Below are 26,710 nucleotides of genomic sequence, written 5' to 3'. Positions count from 1 at the left end.
TGAAATAGCTTGAGAATTGGGCACCCCCAGTATTTATGTCATCTCTCTGGAATCCTAGAGCTCAGAGTGAGAAGTTGTACAGTCCCAGTCTGGAAGGTCCTGCCCTCTGCACTGCAGAAGGCCTCTCTCTCTGGTGGCTTTTCCCAACATCCCAGGGGAATGTGCATTACAAGAGGCCAGAGCTTAGATAAGAAGGGGTTAAAGGTTTGCCAGAGGGCAGGCTCCAGGGCCGATGGGTGGAGCCTCAGAGGCTCGGGTCTAAAATCCTCACCTGGCATGATTCAGAGAGACCCACTGGAAAGAATCCCTGAGGACCGGAGGTATGCCCAAGAAACAGTGTTCCTGGTGTGTGCTTTCTACGTCTTGGCAAAACTAGCCTCTCTCGCTTTTTCCTTCTAATTGTGGTAACTTCTCTTTCATGTAGGAATGGACTCGTTTCCTTTCTACTTTCTGATTTTTCTACTGCTTTCTCCCTACCTCTCTCACTGACACACCCAATATTTCTAACTGTTTCCTCATTACTTCAGCCTGAATGTGTCCATTTATAGATTTACATTTCACCTAATTGTCTCCAGTAGCCTCAGAAAATTTTTCTGGAGTTCTCAGATGTTCCTTACCTAACATAGAAGTTTGTTTTAGTGTGTGTATATATATATATATATATATATATATATATATGTATATGTATAATCTTTTGAATTTATTTTTAATTGGAGGATAATTGCTTTAAAATATGTTGGTTTCTGCCATACGACAATGCAGAGGGGATATATGTATATTATGGCTAGTTTGCATTGTTGTATAATATTTTTTAATTTATGAATTAATACCTTTCACTTTAAGATATAAAGTTATCCTTATCAGCTGTTTTGAAGTCAAATCTACTAGTTACAGATAAATCTCTTCAACTTAGAAAGAATCAGGTAAGTGGGGGGAAAAAAGTGATTTTTAAGTCCCCTTAAGAAAAAACTTTTCAACCGCATGTTTCTCTTTAATATTATAGTATGCCTCTGAATGATGACTTTTTTCTGTTACTGCTGATATTGTGACATTAGCTTGCTATATAATTGCATACTGATGATTTCAGCTTTGAAATGTAGTAACAAATACCTTTCTGACTATACAAATTAATTCAATTGCTGGTATTACAAAAGAGGTATGCTTTAAAAATCAGTCACTCCTCCATGCTGTAGGGCACCTTTGCAGTTCATGGCCATGTGTACCTGAATTTAGATACCCTTCAATTATGGGAGATTTGACCTTATATGAAACCAAAGTTTAAAAAGTTACATGGTAAGTTTCATTCACTCCATCTATTCATTTATCCAAGCAGAGTATAACCCTATGACAAACTGCAGACTTAAAAATATAGAACATGGGGGGGAATATATAAATTTAGATGATAAATAGGTTGATGATACAGATATATCCCTATTTATAGATAGCATAGTCCTATGACAGACTGAAGACTATTAAAAATATTTTTTAAATAGGGGAACTTTATGTATATAAATTTTAGATGATAAATAGGTTGATGATATAGATACAGCCCTATTTATATATAGCATAGTCTTATGACTGAAGAGTATTAAAAATATTAAAAAGTGGAGGAACTTTTATCTTTATATATGTGTATGTGTATATATATAAAAACATGGCCCTTACCATCTGGGAGCTGTTGTTTTTTGGGGTGTTTAAAACAGATACAAAGCGAAGCAATGCAGGATAGTATTGATATCCTGTCAAATTGAATGTTGTTAACATATATTCATTCATTCAATAAATATTTATTGAAAGGTTTCTGGATAAAATAGAGGCCAAAGCAGGAAAAAGGGTCTTAAGGTCATAGGATCTGTGATAGATCTAGAAGGACATACGTAGGTTTTGAACTGAGAAGAGGAAAGGGCTTTGGGCTTGGAATTAGAGTGAACCAAAAGCTGATTGTTGCATGAGCTCTGCATATATATTGAGGTGCACAAGCCTCACCTCATAGGTACTTCCTATGTGCTTTCAAAACTAGTTCATAAAGTTATGTAAATAATACAAAGCCTAGGATGCTGACCCGAGGGATTTGGACTATAGGCACTGAGGATCCCTTTAAGGATTTTGAATGAGGGAATGAAATGAGGAAAACAATACTGTGGGGAAATAACCCTTCAGAATTTCACTGGATAAACCAAGAAGGAAAATCAAGAGGCAGTAAAAATGGCAGGAAAACTAGTTAGCCCATTCTAGTACTCAGATGAGTGACGAGAACGAGAGTGGTGCCATTAGAGCAGAAAGGGTGATTTGTCGTAAACCTACCTGCTGAATCATGTTATCTGTACACACGCTGATTTTTAACAGAATTTAGTAATTAAATCACAAAAGTATTCATTTACTTTTCTTTTAAAATTGTTTTTGGGTATACCTTCAGGCATTATGATTTGTAGATACTTGTTTTAAAGCTTTTGATTGCTTTCAAGAATCTCTGATGAAGATACTTGAGTTTCTGTATCTTACATCTTCATGGATCCTAGGCAAACCATCCTTTTTATAACCCACCCCTCCTTTTTTTTAGTGTTGTATATGTCTCATTTCCGGAGGATTTGAAAGGTCACCAAAGCCACAAAGACAAAGCTTGTAGTTCCTCCAGTCGTTTAAAAAAAATCATGAGTCTCTTTCACATGAGTTGAACTTTTCACCAATACAGTTCTGTGGTTTAGTGTAACTGGATGACTTGTCACTCACATGGTAAAGCACAAGGCTGATTACAGTGCTGTAAGATAAACATAATAGACTTTACTCAGTGCTAATGACCAGCAAGGAACAGGGAAGTGTTTAATCTTGGTAGGTTTCCCTCATTCTAAAGTAGACTGTAGGGCGAATGGTCCTGGAAAAGCAGACACAGAGGTGAGACCCAAGCGAATATGTATTTTTTGACAGATTGTGGTGGAGGGCAGTGGGGGGAGAGGGTCTTTCTTTTAAAATGTGACATAAATGTAATTTTACACTATAGCTGTATACCATTTTGGCAATTTGTAAGAAATCAAACATCCACTTAAATTGACAATCAAGGCAAGATAACTTTGCTAAGTCTTAAATTGAATATTAAATTTTCTGCTTATTTGCTGTTTGTACACAAGTCATTTTGAATAAGTCAATTTTTCTTTCTCCAGGCATTATGAAAAACCTGTGTTTCAGAGTGATTACCATGGTTATAGGTCTTTATTTTACTGGCACAATGACAAACCCATCAAGAAAAAGCAGTATTTTATTCAATTCCAAGTACCAATGGAATGGATATCTTACAACAAATTGCTCTTTTGCTGGAAAGCATGAAATACCCATGGACATACCACAGATGGCACCCACAGTGGATGACAGTTCCAATTTCTTGAGGGTTCTCTTACAAACTCACATGAAAAAAGAAGAATGGAACATAAAACACCTGGACCTTAGTAACAATCTCATATCAAAAATAACCTTAAGCTCTCTTGAACATTTTCATGCTTTGGAAACATTAAACCTCAGCAACAATGCCATTCACTCAGTATTATTGGATCTACCCAGTTTTAAGTCCTCATGGGTGAAACGCCACAGAGGCAGCTTGAGAAATCGGCTTCCATTTCTCAAGTTGCTTACTCTTCAACGAAATAAACTCAGCAACATTCCCAAGGGTAAGTACAATTTTAAAAGATGGACCAAGAAACCACAAGTATTTGGAGAGCTAATATGCTTGCTTAGTTGCTCAGTCACATCTGACCCTAGTGACACTTTTGACTGTACCCAACCAGGTTCCTCTGTCCATGGGATTTTTCAGGCAAGAATACTGGAGTGGATTACCATTTACTTTTCCAGAGAATCTTCCTGACCGAGGGATCAAACCTGTGTCTCCTATGTCTCCTGCATTATAGGCAGATTCTTTACCCACTGAGTCATAATGTTTTGTGTCAATAAGAATTCCAGGTTTGTTTTCAGTTTCAGGAAAACAGCTGCAAGTACAGCAATTTGATCAGAGTAAATAAAATAAAAGGATTTCCCTGGTGGCTCATACGATGGACTCTGCCTGCAATGCAGGAGACCCCGCTTCGATCCCTGAGTCAGGAAGATGCCCTGGAGAAGGAAATGGCAACCCACTACAGAATTTTTGCCTGGAAAATCCCATGGATGGAGAAGTCTGGAGGGCTACCATCCATGGGATCACAAAGAGTCAGACACAACTGAGTGACTAACTTCACTTTCACTTTTCAAATATAATAAAAGGAGTTTCTTATGAAAATTTTAAGTTTATAATGTGTGGAATTTAAAATCAATGTAATTTAATCTCCTGTTGCCATAACTTATATTGATATTATATGAATTTGTCAAGAGGTACTAATAATAGGAAGTATTTAAGTACTAAATAATAATGCATTATTTTAAATTACCTAATTTGATTTATGTATATTTGTTACTAATTATAGAAAAGCATTGAGAAATAACTAGTTCAGATACTTTTAATATGTAACAATTCAAATTAAATGTTGCCATATTTATAATTTTTGTTTCTACAGAATACATTTTACATCTACTTATCTAGTTCTCCTCCAAATGTAGACTATACATATGCTAATATTATATGTAAACTCTTATTAAATCAAAATTAGAACTCATCAGAACACATATTATATTATTTTATAATAAATACCCATCCATTCTGATACTCAGTAATCTACATGTTGGAGTTCCTTAACTCCAATGTCTTTATTTAGAAAATATATAATAATACTAATAATAATGTTTTATATTTTTATATTTTATAATGATGTTTTATTTAGAAAATAAATCAGATTTGTAAGCCACAGCTTCCTTTTTATATTCAGGAAAGCTACAGAGTTTCCTTTCCCTATTTGTTTTCAGTCTCAATCACTATTGTAAGTACTTGCTTTATGTTAGACCCTAAGGTGGCGCTAGTGGCAAAGAACCTGCCTGCCAGTGCAGGAGATGTGGGAGACGTAGGTTCAATCCCTGGATCAGGAAGATCCCTGGAGGAGGGCAGGGCAATCCACTCCAGTATTCTTGCCTGGAGAATCCCATAAACAGAGGAGCTTGGCAGGCTACAGTTCATAGGGTTGCACAGAGTCAGACATGCCCGAGACAACTTAGCACACAGGCATGCACATGCTAAAAAAGAAAATTTAAGAATATTTTCATTTCTCTCCATCTCAAATTATATTTAGTTTTTCTCATTTTCAGTTCTTTAATTTCATGTTTTTATTTTTTTATTTATTCATTTATCACCAGTTTCTGGTCTTGTTGTAAGCATAAATGTGGCAGTAATAGCCTGGCAGGTGAAGGGACAACTGTTCCAGTCACCATATCAGCAGAATTGTGTGAGGACAGGAGTCTTCTCTCCCTGACCTTTTCCATAAAAGCAGGGTGTAGTGTTTTCAGTGCAAAGTATAAACTAATTACATTTTATGATTTTTATTATACTGTTCTTATTGTAAAAGAAATACCTGTTATTCGTAGAATATTAGGAATTAAAGAAAAATTTAAAGGGAAACATTAAAGTCCCTCATGTAATATATATTCTTCAAGTTTATTCTTTATGCCTACTTATATATTTTTCTTTCAAAATTGTATCCTACTGCCCATATGTCATAACATAATTTTATATCACCGAATATTTGGAACATCATTACGTAATTAAGCAATCTCATAAATATTTTAAATAGTCAAATAATTTTCATATATGTTAGTTACTCAGTTGTGTCCAATTCTTTGCGACCCCATGGACTGTAGCCCACCAGGCTCCTCTGTCCATGAGATTCTCCAGGCAAGAATATTGGAGTGGGTAGCCATTCCCTTCTCCAGGAGATCTTCCCAACTCAGGGATAGAACCTGTGTCTCCTGCATTGGAAGGCAGATTCTTTACATCTGAGCCACCAGGGAAGCCCCAATTTTCACATATACATATATTATAATAAGTTCAGTTAAATAGCATTTAGATTATTTCCTTTTTGTTTGCTATAACTCTTTGATGAACATCATTAAAGCTACACATACTCACATGATATAGCAGTGTTTCCTAACTAGTGTGTTTAAATGTAAATCTCAACCCACAAATTCAGGTGAGCTGGATACATAACTATTGTTTATAATTCAGCAGAATTTCTAATTTTGAGCCCCCATCCTGCTAGCATCAGTTAGAGTGGGATGGAGAGATAGTGACAGTTACCATCAGTCTTTCATGGACTTTCATTTGTCTTTTCCTAGATTTGTACCATAGCTCTAGAATCTTATACCCCGACAAGGCATCAAAGTGTGTGTGTGTGTGTGCACGTGCACACATGCTCATATATGTATCCCTTACCCCTTCTAGCCAGAGAACATTTCTTTTCAGTCCTTCACTTTGGAGGAAATTCTTACCTGCTTTTGTTTCTTCAAAATCCTCTATCTAGATCTAGAAATTCCTTTCCTCTAAAGATTTAGGCCTTTAGTAAATAAAAGCCAAAAAGACATGATTCACCTCTGCTTTCTGCCTTATGATGTGCATTTGGGGGCTACTGTCCAGTTGCTGCCTGCGGGCTTCTCATTGCGGTGACTTCTCTTGCTGCGGAGCACAGGCTCTAGGCATGTGGGCTTCAGCGGTTGCAGCACACAGGCTCAGTAGTTGAGACTTGCAGGCCTTAGTGCTCGGGCTCAGTAGTTGTGCTGCATGGGCTTAGCTGCTCCGCGGCATGTGGAATCTTCCCCAGCCAGAGATCCAACCTGTGTCCCCTGCATTAGCAGGTGGATTCTTTCCACTGTGCCACCAGGGAGGGCCTCCCCTGGAACAATTAACACAGATCTTTTACTTTCTGCTTGAACGGAGAGAAAGGAAATAAGGAAAAGAGATAGGCAAAAGATTAATATGTCAAAATATTAGCCCACAACAGTAGAGAAATGCCGACTCTGTCTCCTTAAGGCAGATGAATTCCCCAGAGCTCACTGGAGGTTAGGATGCATACATTTCATTTAAGGACCAAATATCCCTATAAAATGCAGATACAGTCCCATCTTCTTTTCTCAAGTTAAACTTTTGCTTCCCAAAATATCAGGAAATATGTTAAACTTCCAAAGGAGGGGGAGAAATATATGAAATGAGCAAATCTTGTATCTGAAATTCTATTCAATAATAGAATTCTAGCATATAGAACTATGGAGAGATGAATAAAACAGATCAATGATGGAAGTCCAATGTAAGCCCTAAATCTAATTGGATATACTTGAGTTCTTTTCCATAGCATTTTGTGATTTGAAGTATTTTTCTGTAGTCATCATATACTTTCAGTTTTTACTAGGTTGAGTCCCCTCTAGCGTACCTTCCCATTCATTATTCTGTGACTATGGCTAGGTAACAATAAATTTGTTTTTGGCTAAATCTCAAGTTATCTTTTAAAATGTTAAGTAGTTATTGCAGTAGACATGATCCTAGCCCACTCTAATTCATAATTATAATCCATAAGCAGAGAATCATTTGTATCTATTTATATAGGTAAATAGATTTACAATGATCAATGCAAAGAAATAGAGGAAAACAATAGAATAGGAAATACTAGAGATCTCTTCAAGAAAATTAGTGAAACCAAGGGAACATTTCATGCAAAGATGGGCACAATAAAGGACAAAAATGGTATGGACCTAACAGAAGCAGAAGATATTAAGAAGTGACAGGAATACACAGAACTATACAAAAAAGATCTTCATGACCAAGATAACCACAATGGTGTGATCACTCACCTAGAGCCAGACATCCTGGTATGCGAAGTCAAGTGGGCCTTAGAAAGCATCACTACGAACAAAGCTAGTGGAGGTGATGGAATTCCAGTTGAGCTATTTCAAATTCTAAAAGATGATGCTGTGAAAGTGCTGCCCTCAATATGCCAGCAAATTTGGAAAACTCAGCAGTGGCCACAGGACTGGAAAAGGTCAGTTTTCATTCCAATCCCAAAGAAAGGCAATGCCAAAGAATGCTCAAACTACCACACAATTGCACTCATCTCACACGCTAGCAAAGTAATACTCAAAATTCTCCAAGCCTGGCTTCAACAGTACATGAACCGTGAACTTCCAGATGTTCAAGCTGAATTTAGAAAAGGCAGAGGAACCAGAGATCAAATTGCCAACATCTGTTGTATCATCAAAAAAGCAAAAGAGTTCGAGAAAAACATCAGCTTCTGCTTTATTGACTATACCAAAGCCTTTGACTGTGTGGATCACAATAAACTGGAAAATTCTGAAAGAGATGGGAATACCAGACCAGCTGACTTGCCTCCTGAGAAATCTGTATGCAGGTCAAGAAGCAACAGTTACAACTGGACATGGACTAATAGACTGGTTTCAAATCAGGAAAGAAGTACATCAAGGCTGTATACTGTCACCCTGCTTATTTAACTTCTACACAGAGTACATCATGAGAAATGCTGGGCTGGATGAAGCACAAGCTGGAATCAAGATTGTTGGGAGAAGTATCAATAACCTCAGATACACAGATGACACAACCCTTATGGCAGAAAGTGAAGAAGAACTAAAGAGCCTCTTGATGAAAGAGGAGAGTGAAAAAGTTGGCGTAAAACTCAACATTCAGAAAACTAAGATCATAGCATCCGGTCCCATCACTTCTGGAAACAATGACAGACTTCATGTTTTGGGGCTCCAAAATCACTGCAGATGGTGACTGCAGCCATGAAATTAAAAGATGCTTGCTCCTTGGAAGAAAAGCTATGACCAACCTAGACAGCATATTAAAAAGCAGAGACACTACTTTGCTAACAAAGGTCCTTCTAGTCAAAGCTATGGTTTTTCCAGTAGTCATGTACGATGTGAGAGTTGGACTATAAAGAAAGCTAGCACCAAAGAATTGATGCTTTTGAACTGTGGTGTTGGAGAAGGTGCCTGAGAGTTCCTTGGACTGCAAGGAGATCCAACCAGTCCATCCTAAATGAGATCAGTCCTGGGTGTTCATTAGAAGGACTGATGTTGAAGCTGAAACTCCAATATTTTGGCCACCTGATGCGAAGAACTGACTCATTTGAAAAGACCCTGATGCTGGGAAAGATTGAAAGCAGGAGAAGAAGGGGATGACAGAGGATGAGATGATTGGATGACATCACCATCGAAATGGACATGAGTTTGAGCAAGCTTCGGGAGTTGGTGATGGACAGGGAAGCCTGGCGTGCAGCAGTCCATGGGGTCACAAAGAGTTGGACTTGACTGAGTGACTGAACTGAACTGATTTACATAGGTGTTTGCTCTCATCTCAGTTAACAATTAATTAGAGATAATCTCAGCACCAATCAAACAATTGGCCTGTGGCACATGTGTACATTTATAAATCATGTTTGACATGTCTTAAAATAGTGACAGTTCATAGAGCCAGTGAAACGTTACTTTGACTCCAGAAAGCCCACTTTTGGAAGGGTAAAAGATCATATTGACTAACCCAATGTCAGCTGACTTCCTGTCTTGATACTGATCAGCTGTGATGTTACCAAAAATCTTCATGTTGGAAAAACACCCAGAGGAGGTACTGGCCTATATAATTTACAAAACAGAAGCCAACCATGAATTTAACCTTAATGATCACTTCACCTTCTTCCCATATTTTGGGAGTATAGCCTTAATAATGGAAAAATCAGTTAAAAAAAAATAGAAATCCTAGGGACTGGTCTACAGTTACACTATCCCACTTACATCAAGCAGTATTTTGGGAGTGCCCAAAAGTGCCTGAAAATATATCAGGACAAACATCTTACTGTGTTTCCAGTTATGCTGAAAGACCAGAGGTGACAACCTCACATTAACACACTAAATTCCAGAATCCAAGCGATAAGTATGTTATCAATGAGGCAAAATATTACCTGATTTTTGAAACTGGTAGAGAAGGAAAAAAAATGTAACCAGTGTATTGTTGAAAAAAAGAAGCATGTTGTATTCTTTTCATTTGTAGGATATTAAACTTTTCATCCTGATTGCTCCTTGGATTATGGAAATACCAATAACCAATGTTCTCAAAACCAATAAAGGTTCTAAAGTAACAAAATGAATATATGTCACTAAGCTAAGAGGGCAAGGTCTATGGCTCACCTATGTAAATTTGACCATATTAAGGGCTGATTTTATGAATCAAATATGTTATCCAGGACCATTGCAGACTCTATTCTAATTCTTAATACTTTTTGAACTTGAAGCCATAAACTTTATGTTATCAGATTATCACATTTGGAAGAGCATTTAGGAAGTTCAGAGTCCCAAGGAATGTTTCTAAGATAGTGTAATGTCTGGGCATACCCTCTGTAGCATTTTTTTCTAATAGACACTGAGATAATTTCTTGGAAGTAATAAAACTGTCTGGCCATTTAAATGCAAAGGCTAATCAAATTCCTGCCCCTTGTGGCCTAAGTGATCATCAGAAGACAGTTTAATAAATAATCCCATCTCCACAAAATTGCCTCCATATTTTTCTCCCAACATTTAACTCTCTTTAAACATGAAATGTGCTCTCTGATAACCAAGCCCCACCCAGTAATGCACCTCACAACCTCTTTCACTCACCTGAATGTCCCTCAACACTGATTCACCATGCAGTTTGTAAAAGAACATACTTCCCCTTATTGAGAAACACAGTCAAGGGTCTTGGAAGAGTTTACCCAAATTCCCCAACTCCATCTTGAGAGACCCCCAAACGAAAAGATCATTTGTAGAACTTCACCAGTTCTCTTAGTAGCAATAAAGCTTGATTCTCTAAAAGTAGAAGTAAAGAGAAAATCTTCATGTGGAAGGAATAACTGATCATCACAGTCTTAATTCCCATGTGCAAAAGTTTTCTTCTTCTTGTGGATCTTTGCTGGATATTATGAAGGAAGTCAAATAAAAAGGTATTTTTTATAACTGTCAATGTTCAAAAGCCTCCCCGCCCCCCATCCCCAAACATGCCTGGGCATGTTCTGGTTCCACTCTTCCAGTTTGTATTTATCAACCCCAAACTCCCAGTCCATCCCTCTCCCTTGCCAACCACAAGTCTGCTATCTTTATCTATGAGCCTGTTTTGGTTTTGTAGGTAAGTTCATATGTGCCTGTCATATGCGCATTTACTCTCTGCTTTATCTTTTGTATTCCTTGCTGGTGGTTTTGTCACTATAGTGTCCAGCTCTTGTGACCCCATGGACTGTAGCCTGCTAGGTTCCTCTGTCCATGGGATTTCCCAGGCAAGAATTCTGGAGTGTGTTGCCATTTCCTTCTCCAGGGAATTTTCCCGACCCAAGGGTCAAACCCCAGTGTCCTGCATTGCAGGCAGATTCTTTACCAACTGGCCTACCAGGGAAGTCCCTTGTATTACTCTACTCGTTTATTGACCTTAAGCAAGTCACTTAACCTAGAAAAGACTCCTGGTTCTTATCTTTACCTAGAGATAGTGGCACCCCACTCCAGTACTTTTGCCTGGAAAATCCCGTGGACGGAGAAGCCTGGTGGGCTGCAGTCCATGGGGTCGCTAGAGTCGGACACGACTGAGCGACTTCACTTTCACTTTTCACTTTCATGCATTGGAAAAGGAAATGGCAACCCATTCCAGTGTTCTTGTCTGGAGAATCCCAGGGACGGGGAGCCTGGTGGGCTGCCCTCTATGAGGTCGCACAGAGTCGGACACGACTGAAGCGACTTAGCAGCAGCAGCAGCAGCAATATATATAAAGGTTGATGTGAGGCTTAGAGAGAACATTTGTAAAAACTGTAACAGAGCGATGTATGTAAAACATCTCTCCTTCAACCTCATACAAAACAGATGTGCAAAAATGTTCTCTCTTAGGGCCATTTTGATCATCCTGAGTATCTAATTCTCTTTCCCATCCCAGTTCTTGCTACTGTACCTTAAAGGTACCTTAGTGGTAGCAGCTAAAATGCCCCTTAGTTGCTAACTGCCCCACCCCCCAATTTTATTTCAAAACTCAAACAGCTGAAGTGTTTGTTTGGTCTGGAGTTATTCCTGCTACAGACAGCTTCCACCGAGCTGGCAGAGGACGTTTGCTGAGAGCAGCCTCCCTGCCTCCTGCCAGCCTCATGTGGCAGCTACACCCATATGGCCTTGCTCTGCAGTGGGACACACTGGGCATGCCATAGGACACCTTGATACCAAGACCAAAGCACCTCTGGTTTACAGAGGGGGCACATCAGCCTGCAGAGCTGGCTGAGATGAGACTGTGGTTTTTTTTTGGGGGGGGGGTCGTTTTTTTAAATGAAGTGTAGTTGACTTACAATGCACTAATTTCCACCAAGTGATTCAGTTATACACACACACACATATAGATGTATATTCTTTTTTTATATTATTTTCCAATATGGTTTGCCGTAGGATATTGAATATAGTTCCCTGTGCTATATACAGTACAACCTCGTTGTCTATCCATCCTAAAGCTAATAGTTTGCACCTACCAACCCCACAGTCCCAGCCCCTCCCTCTCCTCTCCCCACTCCCAGCTTAGCAACCGCAGTCTGTTCTCTGTCCATGAGTCCGTTTCTGTTGTGTAGACAGGTTCATTTGTGCCATATTTTAGATTCCACATGTGCTGCTGCTGCTGCTCAGTCGCTTCAGTCGTGTCCGACTCTGTGCGACCCCATAGATGGCAGCCCACCAGGCTCCCCTGTCCCTGGGATTCTCCAGGCAAGAGTACTGGAGTGCGGTGCCATTGCCTTCTCCAAGATTCCACATGTAAGTGATATCATATGGTACTTGTCTTTCTCTGTCTGACTGACTTCACTTATCTCTAGATCCATCCATGTTGCTGCAAATGCAATTATTTAGTTCTTTTTTATGGTTGTGTAGTATTCCGTTGTATACACGTGCCACATCTTCTCTATCTTCATCTGTTGGTGGATCATTTAGGTTATTTCCATGCTTTTGCTCTCTCTTTTGACAGTGCTGCTATGAGCAGAACTGTGCATGTATTTTTTTGAACTAAATAGTTCTGTCTGAGTATGTTCCCAGAAGTAGGATTGCTGGATCGTATGATCATTCTGTTTTTATAAACCATTATTATTTTATCTTACTTGACTGTTTTCCTTGGTTTCTATGTTTTCTCACTTCTCTGATTAAATTTGCTCTTTGAAACTTGGGGAAGGCCTAGGAGGTTAAAGCTTTTCTACAGACGAGAGGTGGGGAACACAGGGCCCTGTCTCTGAGAAGGCCCCACAAGGTCCAGCTTCATTTCAAACCCACGGCTAGAGGTAGAGGTTTCAACACCCCCTGTCAATTGATAGATGTGGTCTCCTTCATCCCTGAACTCCTGGGGTACTTATTCAATTCAATTAAGCACTAGATATAGTAGCAACCATGAGCTTACATCCCTAAACAGGCCAGGAAATCTCATGAAAATGTTAAGAAACTCCTTCATCTCAGTTTCTGGGTGGCATTTTTTTCTCAAGACCCATATGTCTGCATATTAAAACACATAGGGATATTCTTCATTCCACAAAGAAACAGATTTTCTCCAGAGGTTATATTCAAAACATTTAACAAGTGACCTTTAGCCTGGGTTCCCAAGCTGGAAGCCTCCTGGCTGTACTGATGGAGTGGAATCTTTCTGGGGGAGGGAGGGGGAAGGGAGAACGCAGTCAGTCAAGTGCCCAGGGCAGTGGAGCAGCACACAAGGGCTCAGCGATGGCTGTTCATGAGCCAATATGGAAGACTTTCTCATATTGTATTCATGAGTATTCAGCATATGCCAGCTGAATATTAACCTTGGCTGTCTCTCATTGTTCTAAACATGAGGGCTTCTTGGCCTATTCTTTGTCTTCCTGTTTTTGATAGAGACATCATATTCATCTATAAGTACATGTCCCATCCAAAGCAGGCAGCCTTCATTCAGCTCCAGCCAAATGTTTCGTGCCATTTGAGACTTCCAATTTTTCAAGAAAAGTTAGAAATGTACATATTTGTATTGAATCTTTAATGTTGGCCCCACGACTTGTAAATTTCTGTGCAGGTCAACCACTGTGACCTCTAGCCTACGGAATGTATATCATACAACAGGCCTTACAAGTGTTCACAAAGATGTGAATTCTGCCCTGAAGGGACCAATCATCTGATGGAGAGACTGACAACCAAAGACTGTTTTATTGGTGGGGGCATAATTGCTTTGTGTAACTAATAGCTTTTTCTTGTGTGTGTGCTTTATCACGAACCCGACACAAGGTTTCTCTATTGTCTTCGTCCCCAGCACCAAGTGCCTTGCTCATAATATTTTGACTGAGTTGTCATCCTTGTGATCTCTTGCTTAGTCTATACAGCTGAAATGAACATATGAGGGCATAGATGTGAAGCCATTTCAATTAAGTCATCATCTCTCAGCATAAACAGTCTTATAGTAAGTACTCTGCAGATAGTAGACAAGGAATAAACCCTTGCGGAATTGAACCAACATGATCTGTATGTAGTAGTTTGTTAAAGACGCAGGCTACATGTGAGAACAGAGCAGAAGGAAATGTACAAATGCAGGGCTTCCTTGGGAGACTCATATGGGAAATCAAATTTTGAAGACTGCTATGGCTAGCACCTCATTCTCAATGTTTATCTTCAGTGCCAAACGGTTACTTATGGAATCAAGTGAAATACGAAGGCAGAGGCCAACCCTCAATTAGATGATTTTGCCAGAAAGTAAAATATATAGCTGTAACACATTACCTAATATAAGAATTTCTAGAAAACACTTATCAACAATAAGTAGTTAAAAGATAGAACTACAAAATAGAATAATAATCTCTGAAAAGGGGAAGAATTCATCCATGTAAATGAAGCATCAAAACAACTTTTTTCTCTATAACCATAGCAAGATCATCCAGTTTTACCCACAGGTCAATCAAATAAGCAAGTATTATAATTCTCTCATTCAATCCAGGTTAGATTTATTTTACTGGTGCTCTTATAAAATTATCATGTGCGTGCGTGCGTGCTAAGTAGCTTCAGTGGTGTTCGACTCTTTGTGACCCTGAAGACAATACCCTGCCAGGCTCCTCTGTCCGTGGGATTCTCCAGGCAAGACTATTGGAGTGGGTTGCCATCGCCTCTTCCAGGGGATCTTCCCCACCCAGGGACTGAACCCACATCTCTTATGTCTCCTGCATTGGCAAGCAGGTTCTTTACCACTAGCGCCACCTGGCAAGCCCCCAAATTAGCACATGTTCTTATAAAGAAAGAATTGAAAGTGTATAAAATAAAAGCATAGTCTCACCTTTCTTCACCATCCTGCTCCAAAGTGTAAATACCACTGGTACCTTAGTTCATCTCCTTCCAGGCCTTCTTCTCTGCTCTCTCAAAACATATGTATCTGGTTCTTCTTTTGCAAAAACATTAGAATTATACTCCGTACTTTTCTGAAAATTAACGTTTACCTTCCTGTTCAGTCAGTTCATATTGGTCTATCCCATTCTCTTTTAAGGCTACACAGTATTTATAGTATTGATAGACTACCCTTTGTTTGCCTCTTTCTCTGTTGTGAACCATTTAAGTTGTATCCAGTTTCCTACCATTATAAACAATGCTGCAGTAAATGTCAGATTTATATTTCAAACTGCTTTTTAATTTTAACAGGACTATGGAAACTGAAGTCATTGCAGAGTTTGGATCTGTCATTCAACAGGATATCGCAAATTGGTTTGTCTGATTTTCATAACTGCCTGCAACTGGAAAACCTCCATTTAAAGAGCAACAGGATATTCAGAATTCATCCAGAAGCCTTCAAGGACCTAAAAAAATTACAGGTTAGAAAATAAAGTTTATAACATCTCAAATATGTGGACCTACAGGCAATTACATTAGAACTCTTCATTGAACAGTTTGTACATGCCCAATAGTACTGGCTACTAATCAAAAAATATAAGTCTATTTTAAGATTCCCCTGAAAAAGTTGAAGTCTCTCTCTCGCCTCAAAACTCCAAGGCCTCAGTAGTGGACATGAATTTTATTTGAACGTTAATACTCAGCAGCAAGAATAGGCACATTATTTTTCCTAAGTCAAATTAAACCCAGCTCTGAGCTTTCACTTGCCAATTGGCAAGAAAATGAATCTTAGTTATTAGGAACGCTCCCTCCCCAAACTACAAGATCAGTCAAATATCCCTGGTGTTTGATGCAGTTTGGGATGCTATGGGCCTATATGGACTCTACACCCATAAGGCCCAGGACCCCATGAATCTCAGAAGGCTAGTGACCCTGGTGCCTCCACACCAAAATTGGACACAGAATAATACAAATAATAATGATATCAACATATACTTGCATCGCACATACCACATGTCACATATGGTTATAAACATCAGACCAATGATGGGGGGACCGATGTCACATTTTAGAGCCCTGCTGCCTGGCTCTTGGGCACCCTGCAGTGAATCTCACCAAGGTCCTGACATCCTGACAGCTGTGTGAGGAGCTCCCAGAGCCCTGCTCTAGTTCTGACAGCCCTAGCCCCTTCTCCTCCAAGCCCCTTTCTCCCACCTCCCCGTCTTTGAAGAGATACTGTAAAATCTCTCCTCAGTGCTCCTTTAGAAATACCAAAGTGGCCAGCAGTGTGGCACCTAGAGATGCCTTGTGCTGTGTTTGGTTGCTCAGTCGTGTCCAACTCTTTGTGACCCCATGGGCTGTAGCCCGCCAGGCTCCTTTGTCCATGGGGATTCTCCAGGCAAGAATACTGGAGTAGGTTGTCATGCCCTCCTCCAGGGGACCTTCCCCACCCAGGGATTGAACCCAGGTCTCCCACATTGCAGGCAGATTCTTTACCACTGAGCCACCAGGGAAGCCCCTTTGAGGACATACATTATGTCTATTTTGTTTTCTAGTGCTTAACGTCTGTCCAGTACGTACCATGCATTTACAAACTCTTGGTGAACAAACAAAGGAATGAATGGATAGATGATGATCATGCATAGGTGTATACGTTATCTATTGCTGTGTAACAAATTACTGCAAACCTGGCAGTCTAAAACTACACACATGTATTTATCTGATGCCTTCTGTGGATCAGCAATCCAGGCAAGGCTTGGCTGGGGCCTCTGCTGAAAGTGTCTCAAGAGACTGCAGTCAAGATGTTGGCCAGGGCTGGAGTCTTACCTGAAGGCCCAACTGAGGAAGGATTCACTTCCAAGGCCACGTGGTTATCGGCAGGACTCAGTTCCACATGGGCTATTGGGCTGAAGGCTCAGTTCCTTGGTGGCTGTCAGCGTAAGCCTGCACTTGTTTCTGTGCCATGTGGGCTTCCACACAGCAGTACACAGCATGGCAGCTGGCTTCAGAGCCCAAAGGAGAAAGCCTGCTAGCAAGAACATTATAGGCTCATGGAATGTAATCACGGGAGAGATGTCTCATTGCTTTCAGCATAGTCTATTTGTTAGAAGCAAAGCAGAGGTCTCACCTCTCCCCCTCCAAGGGGAGGCAATGACTCAAAGGATGTGAATGTGGGGAAGGTTTTCTGGGGACCTGTCTGCCATAGTAGTTATCAGAGCAGATGAAAAAGTCTACTTAACTTGGCAGCACTCCACAATTTGCCACAGAAATATTGTCAGATTGCCTAGAACCTCATTTAGTATGTTGTATTCTGATTATGTGTGTGTGTGAGTGCTGAGTCGTTTCAGTCATGTTTGACTCTTTGTGACCTCATGAACTATAGCCCGCCAGGCTCCTCTGTCCATGGAGATTCTCCAGGCAAGAATACTGAAGTTAGTTGCCATGCCCTCCTCCAGGGGATTTTCCCAACCCAGGGACTGAACTCACATCTCTTGCATCTCCTGCATTGGAGGCAGATTCTTTTAATGCTGACCCACCAAGGAAGCCCATACTGATTATATTTATATATATAATTTCCCTATGCCTGTTTTATTTCCTATGCATTTTTATTGTACTTATAAATAAAAGTCTTCTGCAGCTCACAGGTAATAGATGCTACAGGCAGACTAAAAAATAAACCCAAGAATGTTTAAATCATCTGTAATTCTAAATTACCTGAGTTGCCCAGAATAATACAATTTCTCCTCTCTTATCCCTTCTGCATGTTCAGCAATAACTCTAAAACCTGGTTTGGGGACATGATGAGAATCTTTGGTACCAGAAAGCTGAATATTAAAATGGGTGCTGTTTTTTTTTCCCCCCAGATGATATATTTAATGCTTGCACTATGTGTCTTCTTATGTGGGAATCTTTTCAGAAGCCAGATAGATTTTTTAAAGCATAAATCCATCCTCGTGTTTAGATAGAATGAAAATGTTTCATTGGCATTTCAAATTAGCCTTCCTTTTTGCATGCCATTCTTCCTAGCATAGTGATTTGTTACCAACATTATATGCTTCTCCCAATCTCTACAATATAAAGTACATTCCTTTCAAATGATGGTGAATGGTCACTTCTTTAGCCAAATTGGTCTATTCTGTTTTCATCTTTTCTCAGAAATTACCCCTCCTGAATCATTTTATTAGCTTTCTGTCCTCTATTCTGTTTTGATTTCAGTTTCATGATTTGTAACATAATAGCTAACTAGGATGAAAAAGCAGATGTGCACAAAGAAGAAAATACCCATCAAAACATTAGAATATCTCACCTGTTGATGAGAATGGTGTATGTCAGGGGACATTCAACTTTAAGGGATCCAATATGTTGCATTTTCCTTTGTGTGCCGTTTCTCAAGGACTCTCTGTTCCTTATCAGTTCCTGGAATACAGGAACGAGTAGAGCTGCATGCAGGTCTCAGGACTGAGATCATGGGAAAGGGAACCTGCTTGGATTCCTTTCAGTGACTCCCTTCAGTGACTCACTTCAGCGACCTTGTATGTATTAGACTATCCATTTAGTTGCAACTGGTGGAATTTCATTCTTTGTAATGGCTGAGTAATCATTTTACTGAAGATATATAAGCATGCAGTTCTGCTAATAAAATACCCTTGCTCCACTAGAGACCTTGGTCCCCTGCACCCTTCTTTCTGTCTTCATTCTCATCAGAATGTGGAAGCCTGCCAAGCTCACTTTCTCACCCAGGCTTTCAAGACCTCCTTGAGAGAGACTTGTGCCTTCATGAGCGGTACAAGTCCTCTGCATGGGCTTTATTGGTTTTCCATGTAACCCAAGAGATACTGCTCTCTCTCTCTTTTTCTCTCTTTCTTTTCGTCAACTCCAGTCCCCAGGTCTTGGTCTGTAAAAGACCACAACAGGTATACACAGAAAGCTCTTGATCCTAGACAAGGCCAGGCCAAAGGAAAGTTGTTTTGTGTATGTCTTCCAAATCTCATTTCCTATTTTTGACCACCTTCCTTTAAGAGTTAAGAGTGCTTGGTTACTCAACAAAGCAAAGATCACTACTTCACTATTGAGTATTGGTTATGGTGTTGTTTGAGTGTTTAAATCAGCTTTTCTTAAGAATTTATATGACCTAAGATGCTAATACTGCTTTTTCCCTGAGTTTCTTAAACAATTGACCTGAATTACATTCAGACTTTCTGGTTTTTATCCATGGCTCTCTTTTTACTTTTCAGCAAAGTTTGCATTTATGATTTGCTTTCAAACCCCATGATCCCACTCTGGTGCCTCACACTCCAGGCCTCCTCTGCCCAGCCGTTCACTTCAGGGCAGTGAGCGCTTAGGCTCCAAGAGGCTGTATTCTGGAATAGAAGGCACCCAGCTGCAGAGGCAGATCAGACTTTAACTCTGCCATTCATTCATTCATTTGTTCATTCCTCCATTATTTTCTGAACATGTGGGTACCAAGTTCTAGGACTAGGGACTATGTGGGATATACTGTGACCCATCCAGTTTCCTCCTTTGTAAAAAAGGGGAAATGACAAAGCTGTTGTGAGGATCAGAGATAAGGCATGTAAAGCACCCAGGAGAATGCCTGGTACACAGCAGCAGTGCTCTGTAGACAGCAGCGAGAGCTACACCTAACTCTGTTTCCCCTACCCCATAACACCCCTGCAAGATCCAACTTCAGCAGATCCTGCTCTGTGTTTCTAGAGTCACTGAGTCCTTTTTGTTCCTCACATTCCCTTTTGTTTCATATGAGACTAGGAAAAGTAGTCATTTTGTGTATACTGAGTAGCCATGGATGCAGAGAAAGCCACTACCTTTAAGATAAGGTAGTATCTTATCTTCACACCTGATGTGAAGAGCAGACTCACTGGAAAAGACCCTGATGCTGGGAAACATAGAAGGCAAAAGGAGAAGTGGGCAGCAGAGGACAAGATGGTTAAATAGCATCATCAACTCAGGGCATGAATTTGAGCAAACTCTGGGAGATAGCGGAAGACAGAGGAACCTGGAGTGCTGCAGTTCATGGGGTCACAAAGAATCAGAAACAACTAAGCCACTGAACCACAACATTTAAAATAATACTTGCAAAAGAATCCTCTTGGCTCCTTCTGTTCAATCACAGTTGTTCTTCTGGACTCTATCCTCATCATCCAATATTTTCTGCCACTTTCAAGATTACAGGGCTTCTAGACTTTCTAAACCTGGTACCTAATTCCAAATCTTGATAAAAATTGGGAGTCTAGGTTATATCTAGCAGTAAAAATCACAACTCTTAGGAAAAAAGGAAGGGAAAGTGGTTGGGCTTTTAATAAAGGCTCCAGACTTAAAGATTTCCCATACATTTAATCTTCAGAACAACCCTGAGAGATAGGCTCATTGAGAGTCAACAATTTGCTGAGTCTGACAGAGTTCTTAGGGGCAGAGCAGAGATTTAAACCCAGTAGTCTCTGACTCTGGAATCAGTGGGAAATTCATATCACTTCCATAGAGATATAGACTGTATCTGTAACTCATTTGTCTCCAAATGTCTTTATTCACAGACTGTCCTAATTTTTTTTTTTCTTGAGCAGATGGTAGACCTCAGCAACAATGGGCTGACAGCCATCCTGCCAGTGGTAATCATGGCCCTAGAACTTCCCCACCTGGAGGCTGACCTGGCTGATAACCCATGGCAGTGTGACTACAGCCTGGCAGTCTTCCAAAATGTTATTTCTGAGTCCTGGAGGAAAAGGTGGAATGCTATTTGCAATGAGTCCATAGGTAAGTCAGTAGTACCTCTCCTCTCAGAAGTGGTTCCATTTAAACAGAAAAAAAATGTATACAAAACATTTAGTGTCATTTGAAACAATGACAGCCGCCTCAGGAGCAAGAGTGCATTAGTCATCCTTGGGCTGTATCACAGAACAATTGTTGGTATCCGTTTTCCTCAATTCATGAACAATTTTCTTCACATGGTCAGGAACCACTGGATTTGGTCAAAACCAGAAATTTCACAAAGAATGTTTCTCTACAACCCCCAATGTCATATTTTGTTACCCAAAAGAGTAACAAAATAATCAAAGAACTTCTAAAACTTGAACCATAATTAAGATACTTGCTACCCCTCTGAAAATATACACAAAACACACAAATTTAAAAAGAATATTTTTCTTTGATTTTTTTATCTGTCACTTTCCCAAACTGCTAAAATATGTGACTGGAATTGAATATTCTGGATTTTTTTTTTTTCACTATTAACTATCAGGCTTCTCTAGTGGCTCAGCGGTAAAGAATCCGCCTGCCAATGCTGGAGATGTGGGTTCAGTCCCTGGGTTGGGAAGATCCTTTGGAGAAGGATGTGGCAGCCCACTTCAGTAGTCTTGCCTGGGAAATCCCATGGACAGAGGAGCCTGGCAACCACAGTCCATGAGGTTGCAAAGAGTCAGACACAACTGAGCAGTGAGCACTGTTGTTAGTAACTATCTTTGCTAAATCTAAAATCAAACTCCTAACTGGGAAAAAAGAGAGAAATAGACTTTTCTTTTCTTTTTTTTTTTTTAATGAGTTCTGGCCTCTGCTGTACTCAGGACTGCTATTGAGTAGAGACATGGCCATGTTTAACAGGTTTAGGAGAAATCCATAACGATGAGAGAAGTCTTAATAGTGTCAGCCACACTTGTTTCATCACTCTGTAAAAGCCACACCAGCCTTCTGAGTGTGGAAGGCAGAATGTCAGGAACCAGTAGAAAAACCTGAATATTTTTGCTGTTTACCAGCACTGAGGAATGGTGAGGAGATGATATAACAAACACAGGTGGGGCCAAGGCAGATTTTGCAGGGGGCTGATAGAATGTCCTCACAGATATGCAGTAAGTAGGTAAGGATGTGGAGAGAGGAGGGGCAATGTGACTGTACCCACAGCCTGGCTTCCTTCCTCCTGTGGGCAGGAGTCAGTCAGGAAGCCTAAGAAACACAGCCTCTGGGCCTTGGAGCCTCAGACCCAAGCCTGAGAGCCTCGTGTAAATGTGCACAGAGCCTTACACACACCGTTGGCATCAGACAACCAACCAATCAATCAGCCAGTAAAATTGCTAATCATGTAAAACAGACTAAATCTAGCTAGATAAGGACTGAGGCTTCCCTGGTGGCTCAGTGGTAAAGAATCTGCCTGCAAGTTAGGAGATGTGGGTTTGATCCCTGGGTCAGGAAGATCCTCTGGAGGAGGGCATGGCAATCCCCTCCAATATTCTTGCCTGGTGAATCCCATGGACAGAGGAGCCTAGCAGGCTACAGTCCATGGGGTTGCAAAGAGTAAACACGACTGAGTGACTGAGGACTCACAGATGCTTTTAAATCACTGGACTCTCATTCCCATTCTTAGGGAAGGAGGATGCACACTGGTGGACCCCCACAAGCAGAATGTCCAGAGAGACTCACCTTCCTCACGCTGATTTGAAACATATGAAAACCCTCATAGGGAGCAAAGCTGAGAGGGCCCAGGAAGTGCGCTTTTCCATGCTGGAGAAGGACACTGCAGGCTCTGATGCGGGTGACAGGCCGAGAGAGCTGCCAAAACGGGTTAGGAGGGCCGAGGATGTGCGTGCTGCTGGCAGAAAGGCAGACTCTTCCCAGGACCTGGTCCTGGCCGTCTGCCTGTCGGTGTTCATCACGTTCTTCGTGGCTTTCTGCCTGGGGGCTTTTGCAAGGCCTTATGTGGACAGACTGTGGCAACAGAGATGCCGGAAAAAAAGTCCAGGTTCAGCGTCAGGGAACGAGTATTCAAACCAGGCCTTCTACGATGAAATCGAAGGTGCGGTAAACCTTCAGCAGCCGAGGATGGATCTGCCCCAAACTTTCCACCATCTAAACCTCTATGAGAACCAAGCCCCACGCACCGCTGTGGTTCCAGCAAGAATGGTGGCACCGACCAGAAGGGAGGCTGGCGGCCTGCAGGACAGGGAACAACGCGGGGTCTCCACTGGGGCAGGAAGTGGGAAGGATACGGTTCCCCCAAATCACAGTGCAGCCCGGCGCGTTCTCTACGAACCGCCAAACGCCCATGACACCCAACGCACATCAGCGGGATGGGACCACATCTACAGGAATGATCCTGGAGAAGGCAACTATGACACTGTGGCCAGGCAAGTTTCCCTCAGTGAGCGTTCAGTGGGCATCCCTGCAGTGGCTGCCGGAATACAGACCAGCCCTAGCTCAGTCCGTAAGGATTCCGATGAACTAGGACCACCCTGCCCCAGAGAAACGACAGTGCCTCTCTCCCAAAGACCAGCACGCACACACACGCCCAGCACTGGGGAAGAGAGAGGAAGGGTCCCTCCACACTTCCCTTCGGAGTTTTCTAAGGAGAATGGGCAGAGCGCACAGCAGCAGAGGCTCCAGGGCGCCAGTGCTGAGGGACAGCCTCCCGCCCACTACGAAGCGGCCACGCTCAGTGACCTGGAAGACCCGTCCCCACCCGGCGGCCCTCCAGGATGCTGCGGGGACCTGCCAGTGACTCCAGCTTACCAGGAGCCCGCGCAAAAGCACACTCCTGACGCTCAGTACGAGGTGGACTCTGACTCTGATTCTGAGGAAGGGTCATTATTTACTCTGAGTTCAACAAGTTCAGAAGACTGGAGAAATGTGGCCGAAGAAGAGGCAGGTAGGGAGCAGAGCTGGAGAGCCGGGGAGCCCCCTGGGGACCAGGTCTCCTGTGAGAGGAGGGACAGTGTCAGGCCATTAGAGAGTCCTAAGGACAACATCGCCTTCCAGAAGACTCTGAGGAAATGTGAAAACCAGGAAGATCATTTTGGAAAAACTGTCACTTCTGACCCAGACTCTCATTTGTGCCAGACTCATCTGGAAAGTGCCTCTAACACCAATAATTATGAGGATCCCTTGCCCCGGTCATCAGGCAGCAGTTCTAGCAGTGAGGAGGTCCCAAGCATGTCCATTTACAATTACATCTCTGCTCTTCAACCCAGCGCAGTGGAGTGGCAGTACTCACTTAGAGACTTGGAATTTGCAAATGTGGATGCTTTACCACAAACACCACCGTGTTCTGCCAAAGTTCCCTCAGATCCTGACAAGTGTCTGTCGTGAAGGAAACACAGATGTTTGTAAAGAACTTTATGTTAAAGGAATAGACACAGCTCAAAACAGTATTCCTTCCAAGGTCACTGTAGGGCAGAACTTGAGAACCTCACAACAAGATTCTGAAGAGGACAAGAAGAATGGACACTGATGCAAATGAGGGGTGTGTATGTCCTCTTGGGGACAATGATTCCAGAAAGGTTATAAGTGCAACACCATTTGTGAAGGGGTAGGGGGCAGGAGGGGTTATTTGGAAGATGGTCTCAAGAGCCAGGTACCACTATTACAAGTGCTTTCAGATAAGGCCAGCTCCCTGAGCACATAGGAGCACTTCAGTGATAAAGACTGGGGTCAGCACTCAAAGCTGAGTCAATGAACTGGAGTCTCTAAATTCTTCTCTATGTTTAGTTAATTCTAATATAAAACTGCCATTCACAAGACATGGGTCATTTAGGTAGAGAAGCATTGAGATACCTAAACATCAAAGGTTCCAATTAATACATTTTACACTAAAATTTAACACTTATGGTATTGCAGTTAGAAAAAAAGGTGATTCCAGGTTTTATACTCAAATGCAGACCCAGAGAAACCTGATGGGAGTTAGCTGTCCATGTGAGGACCAGATCTGCTATAACAAACACAAGGATGTTCAACCTGAAAATCAAAGGGGATTCAAGTAACATTTTTGTGCATATTGAAGCACTTAGATGGAGCTGCTGAGGAGATTTTAATGAATTTTGCACAAAGAACAGCGCAGCTTTTTGGAGTTTGATTAGAAAACTACAAAACTGGAGGGATTCAGACCAATTCTAAATATTTGTTTAAAAAATGTTAATGGCGACTCTATTTTGTAGAACAAAGTATAAATTAAAAATTAATTTTCAGAAAGAGCATTTATGTTTCTTGTAAAAGAAAACGGTACTCCACTATTCTATGTTTGCCTGGTAAATGTCTATGTTGTTGTCATTTTTAGCCATGTCTGGCTTGGTCCCAGACCCTCTTGTCTTCTGACTCAGTTTCTTCTCCCTGAGTGAGCTATTACTTGTCATGGCTTTTAATTGTTATTTTCTGCTTCTGTAACTTCAGCTCTGAAATCTTTCTGGAACTTTAAACTCACATGCAGCTGCCTGTTGGATATCCCCATAGGCAGTTCAGTCTAAGCATGTCCAAAGTGAAACGCAGTAGCAGCCCCTAATCCTCTCCACCACCACCTCCCCCCCACCCCCCAGTCTGAGCCTCCATTTCACTATCTGCCCTGTTGCTCCATCCAGGAACCTGGGGGTCTTCCTCTCCTTGCTGCCCACATCTAATTATTTTCATTGAGTACGATCACTTCTAGCCCCTCAGTATCTGTCAAGTCTGTTCTATCCTCTCTGTCCACACAGCTCCAGCTTCAGTTCTCACCTTGACACTCCCCCTAGATCTGTGACGACAGCACACCAACTGGTTTCTTTAGCACTGGCCCTACGTGCCTTTATCATTCCCACGCTACAGCCAGGGAGTGGTTCCTAAAACCCAAGTATGATCACATGGCTCCCATTTTTTGTGGATGCAGTCTTTTCTGTTTTTTTTTTTTTTCCTTCTCTTTTATAATAGCACCACATAACTCCCTGTCTCCAGACCTTTGTCCACATCACATCTGCCTGCAATGTTCTTTCCAACCCCACCCAACAACCTCACCACCAAACAAGCCCCACTTTAAGCTCAACAGACCCTACCTGAGTCTCAGCCTTAACTGTCACTTCCTCATGGAAGCCTTCCTGGACCCCTAGATTCAGTTGGATTTTCCTGTTGCAAAGTTTCTCATTACACAAGCATTGTCCTTCACCAGGAGAACTTATCGCAAATAAAGTTGAATAATTATTTGTGTGATGGTTGGTTTACTGTCTGTCTGCCTCTTCTATACTCTTATCTCCACAAGAACAACAACAAAGTGTCTTGTCTCCTAAAGGTCTGGCATTTAATAGGTTCTCGATATATGGATTTATGAAATAAATGAATGAAAACGAACTCTTTAGTATTGATCTGGCCCCGCTTTCCATCCAGCTTTTCCTGTGGTATTTATCTCTCTGTGCAGTACCTCACTCTGAAATCCACAGTTACAGACACACCAGACTATGTCACCCTTGTCCACTCTGCTCCCCACATTTAGGGGCACATCTAGCCTTTCCACTAAGTCCATCTCCTCTACCTGGAAGATGTCTCTGCTGTTTTTGAGACACTGTTTAAGGTCACCTCCCCCAAGAGCCTTTCTCGGCTCATTCCACCCAAGTAGAATGGACCACTTCTTTCCTCCCTCCAGCCCCTGCTATACTGCTGTGTGCTATGGTGAAAACAAGGCTTCACATGGCTTGAC

The 26,710-nt window shown here is 41.4% G+C and overlaps 1 protein-coding gene across 2 annotated transcripts; it reads left to right on the top strand.

Annotated features, from left to right (window-relative positions):
* Nucleotides 1-17: 17 nt before the first annotated feature.
* On the top strand, nucleotides 18-26,226 carry LRRC66 (leucine rich repeat containing 66). 2 transcript variants are annotated; one of them, XM_061420141.1, is made up of 5 exons: nucleotides 18-320; nucleotides 3,159-3,659; nucleotides 15,589-15,758; nucleotides 20,856-21,045; nucleotides 22,646-26,226. In XM_061420141.1, the coding sequence occupies exons 2-5, from the start codon at nucleotides 3,164-3,166 to the stop codon at nucleotides 24,361-24,363; spliced, it is 2,574 nt and encodes an 857-aa protein (XP_061276125.1). In that variant the 5' UTR covers nucleotides 18-320; nucleotides 3,159-3,163; the 3' UTR covers nucleotides 24,364-26,226. The 2 variants fall into 2 exon arrangements, with proteins under 2 accessions (XP_061276125.1, XP_061276124.1); XM_061420140.1 differs by lacking the exon at nucleotides 18-320 and adding an exon at nucleotides 1,792-2,892.
* The last annotated feature ends 484 nt before the right edge of the window (nucleotides 26,227-26,710 follow it).

The sequence above is a fragment of the Bos javanicus genome, chromosome 6 (genome assembly GCF_032452875.1).
Source record: "Bos javanicus breed banteng chromosome 6, ARS-OSU_banteng_1.0, whole genome shotgun sequence".
Lineage (NCBI taxonomy): Eukaryota > Metazoa > Chordata > Mammalia > Artiodactyla > Bovidae > Bos > Bos javanicus.
Note: the sequence above shows the minus strand (reverse complement) of the source record. Positions and strands in the feature narration are given on the sequence as shown.

Excerpts from the sequence above, each read along its gene's own strand:
- LRRC66 (XM_061420141.1), top strand. The coding sequence starts at position 3,164 with ATGAAAAACCTGTGTTTCAGAGTGATTACCATGGTTATAGGTCTTTAT. Across the intron at positions 3,660-15,588 it reads ACTCAGCAACATTCCCAAGG|GACTATGGAAACTGAAGTCA; the intron begins GTAAGTACAATT and ends TAATTTTAACAG. Across the intron at positions 21,046-22,645 it reads TATTTGCAATGAGTCCATAG|GGAAGGAGGATGCACACTGG; the intron begins GTAAGTCAGTAG and ends TCCCATTCTTAG.